At 41.9% G+C, this 5,658-nt stretch overlaps 1 protein-coding gene across 1 annotated transcript in view; it reads right to left on the bottom strand.

Annotated features, from left to right (window-relative positions):
- The window catches only part of ECT2L (epithelial cell transforming 2 like), a 74,236-nt gene that overhangs the window by 10,404 nt on the left and 58,174 nt on the right, over nucleotides 1-5,658 (bottom strand). Inside the window, exons 14-18 of the mRNA XM_010844219.1 lie at nucleotides 4,200-4,414; nucleotides 3,137-3,284; nucleotides 1,433-1,506; nucleotides 1,177-1,333; nucleotides 493-558 (exon numbers count right to left, since the gene is read on the bottom strand). Coding sequence (XP_010842521.1) covers nucleotides 493-558; nucleotides 1,177-1,333; nucleotides 1,433-1,506; nucleotides 3,137-3,284; nucleotides 4,200-4,414 — 660 coding nt within the window. The remainder of the gene's footprint in view (nucleotides 1-492; nucleotides 559-1,176; nucleotides 1,334-1,432; nucleotides 1,507-3,136; nucleotides 3,285-4,199; nucleotides 4,415-5,658) is intronic.

Raw genomic sequence — 5,658 nt, forward strand, 5'->3', positions numbered from 1 at the left:
TTGGTGATGGACAGGGAAGCCTGGCATGTAGCAGTTCATGGGGTCACAAAGAGTCAGACACAACTGAGCAACTGAACTGAACTGAAAGGCAGTGAGAAGGAAAGTAGAATGAGTCAGACGATATTCCATAGGTAACAGATAACCAGTAGAGGACTTCCAGGATTTTTACAGATGTCCTCAGTGGGCAGAATCCTGCGCCACATATTATATGCAGGGAAATAGAAAACAATAAAGACATGGCCCCATTCCTCAAAGCGGGTCATGAGGTGTGTAGTACCAAGCAAGGTGCTAAGACTACAGAGAAATCACGGGATGGGGTCAAGCCCACTTGTGCCTCTTCTCATCTAGCATCCTTGCAGATAACAAGGATGTGGAATATGAGAGCTTGGCAGCACCTGGCACACAACAGGCACTCAACAGATGTTAGCTGAATCAGAATCACTATTTCTCCTTTTTGAGCATGAGATGTAGCAAGTGCGTTAGAATACGTACAGGGCACCCCCAGATGAGTCTCTGGATGTCTAACAGGTGATCTTTCATACTGATGTTCCGCTTCATCTAGAAAAGAAAGTGAGTTTAGGCAAACTGAAATTGTAATGTTTTTATACATATAAATAGGTTAAAATATGTTATGGCACTTGATAACATTGTGGTATTTTCATAAACTATCATAAGAATCTCAATTTCCTGTACCCAGTGTTTTAAAACAAAGAGGCAAGTGGCAAGACTCTGTTCAAAAAGTTTTTTTCTGGGTGTACTGTGTTATTGTTTCCATTCAGCCCAGACTCCTGGGCTGTGTGCCCATCACAGTGACATGTTCAGAATGGTAGTCCTATACTCCAAGATGATCAAATCTTGCAGAGAATAATTGTGATTGCTGTACTTTCTTAGGCAGGAAAGTTGATTAATACATTAAGAAGTACTTTCAGAAACAAAGGTTTGCTCTTTTTTTTTAATCTGTATAAGTGTACTTAAAGAGATATCTGAAAACATTATTTGGTTTAGAATAAAGGCCCTCAGTGCTCAATATCACTGAATACAATGATTTAGCATTAAAAGGATGAAAAAGTTTGAAGAGAACCTCAAGAGGCTAAGGGATTTCAGAATCTTTGAGTCAGAGTACCACAAAAGCATCATAACATTTTTAAAGGACACAGACTCTTACCAGCAACCAACCTGATCTATGTAGCCTTTGTAATTTTTGATTTGGTCAATTGCAATGGTCAAGTTTCCACGGTCAATATGTTCCGAAGGAGTGTGAAGCCTCAGAGCATAGAGAAGATGAATATATTCTTCAAACCTCCGGGATGGGTACAAAAGCAGCTCCGGAAGACTGTAGCAGGCACAGAGAGAAGGGAGCTCTGGTCCCTTTCTGAGGCCACAGAACACCAGTCCTTGGGGTGACCTAGCTGTGCTTTCCCTCAGAGCTTACCTCAGCATTTTGGTAACAATGGTTTTATCATGCCTCTTCAGGAAAGCTCGGAAGGCTGGTATCATTTCTCTGCACTAAAGATGTGAGTTATATTGTCAAAATTCTGTAAGACAGTTGTGAAGTGTTGTTTCTATTCTACCAGACCAGCATAATCTGTGAAGTGCTCAAAGCGAAAGGGCAACACCTACACCTAATCACAGTATTAATACTATAGGTGCTTCCTGATATCCTAAGTATACTGTATTAATTATACCATAAATTAACCCTAGTCATTGGACTTAATCAGTATAGAAAAATGAAAATGGACTTTGCATGCAGGTAAGCCTGGATTAGAATTCTAATTTAATTTTATCTAATTCTGTGTGACTTTGTCAAGCTTACTTAGCTCCTCTGAGCCTCAGTTTTCTCATGGATGTCGTAGCTAACTCTTGGTGAGGGGCTGGGGAGGGGGCGGAAATCCTATCCATAGAGTGCCTGCCACACAGTAAGTGTTAAGTGTAGGGATTGGTGTGTAATTCTGCTGTTAAGCATGTTTTCCACAATAACATTATGAAGGTGCTCCTTTGTACTTAAAATCTGTTTTAAAATGCATTATTCATCACCATTACAGTCCCCAGGAAGTCACTGCATTTTTCTCAGATGCCAGTAATTCTAATTTCTAGAAATCAAATAGTCACTGATTTCAATAATATTAATAGCTAACATTTACTGAGTACTTACTTATATGTATCCCCATGCTAGTGAAATAGACACATTATTATCCATAACTATAAAATTGCTGGCACCAATCTGCTATGATAACATGTGATGCTTTGCTCCGATTCTTGTCCTAAAGGTCAGTTCTATGACACTGCTTTATTCATGCAACTTTCACATAATCGAGTTGCGCAGCAGAGCTTAAACTCCCCGGATGGAGCAGGAAGAAGACGACAAAGGGAGATGTCTGAGGTCAGGAAGTGTTCAGAGACCTCCCAGCCCCAGGCCTTCACTTCAGGGCCTCAGGGCAGACAGGTGGGCAGGGCCACAGCGGGCACAGGGAGAGGGCACCACCATGTCCCAAGGTGCCCCTCCTGCTGCCCTTTTGATGCAAACCGAGGAGGGGAAAGAGTATCTTATTGTCATAAGAGATCCTAATGAGAGCACCAAGGGGCACAGATGAGAGCTGCATCGTCCTGCTCAGACTACATACACATTGTCGCAACAAAGACAACTGTTTAAAACGCACTTGCTGAGGAATTCAAAACAAAGGAATTCCTTGTTTTATCGTGAGATTTCACACATTGAGTGCCATTATTCCACACATGATTATGAATTCCTTTTCTCCGTGAGAGAGCTGGACTCACCACACGGGCTGTAGAGGCAGTGTCAAAGCAGGTTCACAATTTTGCTTCTGCCTAATTGTGAACTATCTTCCTATAACCAAGCCCCAGGGTAACTGGTGCAGGTGGGAGTCTGGAAATTTGCATGAGGACTAGTTCAGTCCCACAACCAAGTCCTAGGCACTGCCGGGTCAAGCACTATGCCAGCCCCTAGTGATCGAAACTAAGTCAGTCAGTGCCCTCATCCTCAAAGAGCTCCCGGTAAACCAGAGGAGGAGATCCGGAAGCCAAGAATAGAAAAGTCTTTCCTACGAATTCTAGTCCTTCTAGTCCTCGCAAGTTCAGAAGGTCTAATAAATGCCTGGATGGTCCCTCAATCTGTTACCTTCTCAATAGTTTTTAGAACCACAGGGTAATTGTTGAAGAAATTGGTATATGTGTTCAACTGGCTTCCAAACTTTATGAATATTTCTCCCACACAGTGAGTGGGGCCCCATTCCTGTAGTCTGTCTCTCAGGTCATCTAGAAACCGCCTGGAACATGAGAAAAGCATGGCTGTGAAATATTGACCAACGACAGCCTATAAACTTATAAAATATAAATGTGTACTCAGTCATTTAGGGCGGGGCTTTTGTCAGATCCTTTCGCCTTGACACAGAGCTGGAAAGGGAGGAAGTAGGTTGACTTGGGGGCTGACTCAGGATCCCAAGGTGGCCTGGAGAGTCTGCCCTGACTGTTCCCTCTCCCCTTTGCCTGGGGACAGTTTCTTACAGTCCTCAGAGGAGGGTGCTCAACTCACTTCAATGGCTGAATGCCATCACCACCACTAAGCCCATTTCCCTTGGATCAAAGGTTATTCTTCAGCCATCAGGGAATTTCAAAACTGGAAGCACACTAGTTCCTTTTATAGAATCTGGGGTCCCCGAAGCTAAGGAAATTGTTCTAAGTTATCTAAAGAGTTACTGGCAGAGAAACACAAGCTCTGTTTGTCTTATGCAAATGATCAATTTTCTCTCTCAACCCTTCCATATACATATACTGTTATTAAACTAATCCCCAGCCTCTGGTTCTCTAAGCAAAGTGTTCTAGTGACTTAGTCCCATTACAGCCTCCTGTTCCTCTCCCACTGATCAGCCAAACACTGATGACTATGAATAGCTCCCCTTCCCATTGTCTTTTGCATAAATAGCATAATGAATATAGAATCCCCAGGCACTGAACCTCCACTCCTTGACCTATAGCTCTGAGTCCAGGCAGGAATACACCCCAGGAATCATCACTACTGTTTGCAGCCCAGTGTCAAGAATCATCTCTCTTCTGTGAGGTGATCAGGCAGTGTCTCCAAGAAGGGCAGAGAATGACTGAGCCTCTGTATAACTTTTTGAAACAAGTGTGTGTTCCTCCCATACCACAATGAATATTTCAAAATATAGCTATTCAGAGTTTACCTGTTGAGACATAAGATCTGCAGAATATCAGAGAACATGATCTGGATGTTTGCAGCACTCAGAATGGCTCTGTTTGATGACAGCGCTGCTCTCAGTGGCCTCACATAAACATCTCTCACAATTTCCAGCATCTGCACATATTTTCTCTCGCTCTGTAAGAGTTCCCTGACGACTCTGGTTCGCTTTTCGGCTGAATCCAGCTGGAGTTTTCTCTCCTGTGGAAAAGCATTAAGAACTCAGAAGGAAAGTGTAATTACTCATTTCAGGCTTCCATCATCCAAAGGCCTGACAGTCAAAGGAGACAGAGAAATGAAAGTATTGAGCAGTCAGGAGGTCACTCTGAGGGTACCTTTCTGATTCGTGATATGCAGGGCTGAAGGGAAACTTGATAAAGGAATATGGAGGACTCTGCTCGACCCCATCATCAAACTGTCCCTTACACTGGCCAGCCTGATGCCATAGATGAGATGGGTCTTGGATTCTTGAATCTTGAGAAGGTACAGGTTGAGAATTTACTTTGATCCATCTATCCATCCAAATAGATATCTAGTGTCATGTGCTAGGTGTTGGCTTCTACAATGATGCTAAGGCAGAATTCTGCCCTTACAGAGGTGATGGTGAGAAAGCCTTTGGGTTGTGCATTGTTTTCCTTTTTTTTTTTTCCCCCAGTAGCGTTTTATTGATTATCATGTAGACAAGACTGAAATGAGCTAGACCTCTCGTTATCAAATAATTCAATAGTTATTTCCCGCTATGTATTATGAAATACCAAAATCATGCTCTTCTTTCTGTGTTTAGGAAAAACTACTATCTCTCCTGGGTAGTTAGGTTTCCCAATGTTCTATGCTTTCTATATATCAAAGTTCTGTTTTAGCAATCCTGAGGGAAAAGCCATGCACTGGTGTTAAGAAATCCCACACCCTGATATTGAGTGCTATGTTTATGACTGGAAAAATTAATTTTCCTTACTGGAATTAGGATTCTTTCCCTTCTATTTATACTTTTGAAGTTGTAAAATTAGTATTTTTACAATAGAAAACAATCACAATATTCAAATTTTAAAAATCTAATAGCCTTGTATTTGTACCTAGGACGATTAAAACTCTTAGAACACAATTTCCTCGTTCCCCTCCAGCCCCACACTGCTCCAAATAAAATAAGACAATACTAATGTTTAATGCCATGTGATCTGCACCTGAAATGTCAACCATAATTTCATGATCTAAAATTAAAATGTGAAAATAATTTAGGAATCAGAACACTCATTCTGTTTGAGATACTATAAACACTGTTCTTGGTTAGTTTTAATCTTTCAAACACATGCCTATTGTATATAAAGCCTATTTCAGTTCAGTTCAGTCACTCAGTTGTGTCCGACTCTTTGCGACCCCATGAATCGCAGCTCGCCAGGCCTCCCTGTCCATCACCAACTCCCGGAGTTCACTCAGATTCACGTCCA

Source organism: Bison bison, unplaced genomic scaffold (genome assembly GCF_000754665.1).
Source record: "Bison bison bison isolate TAMUID 2011002044 unplaced genomic scaffold, Bison_UMD1.0 scf7180017864198, whole genome shotgun sequence".
NCBI classification, from domain to species: domain Eukaryota; kingdom Metazoa; phylum Chordata; class Mammalia; order Artiodactyla; family Bovidae; genus Bison; species Bison bison.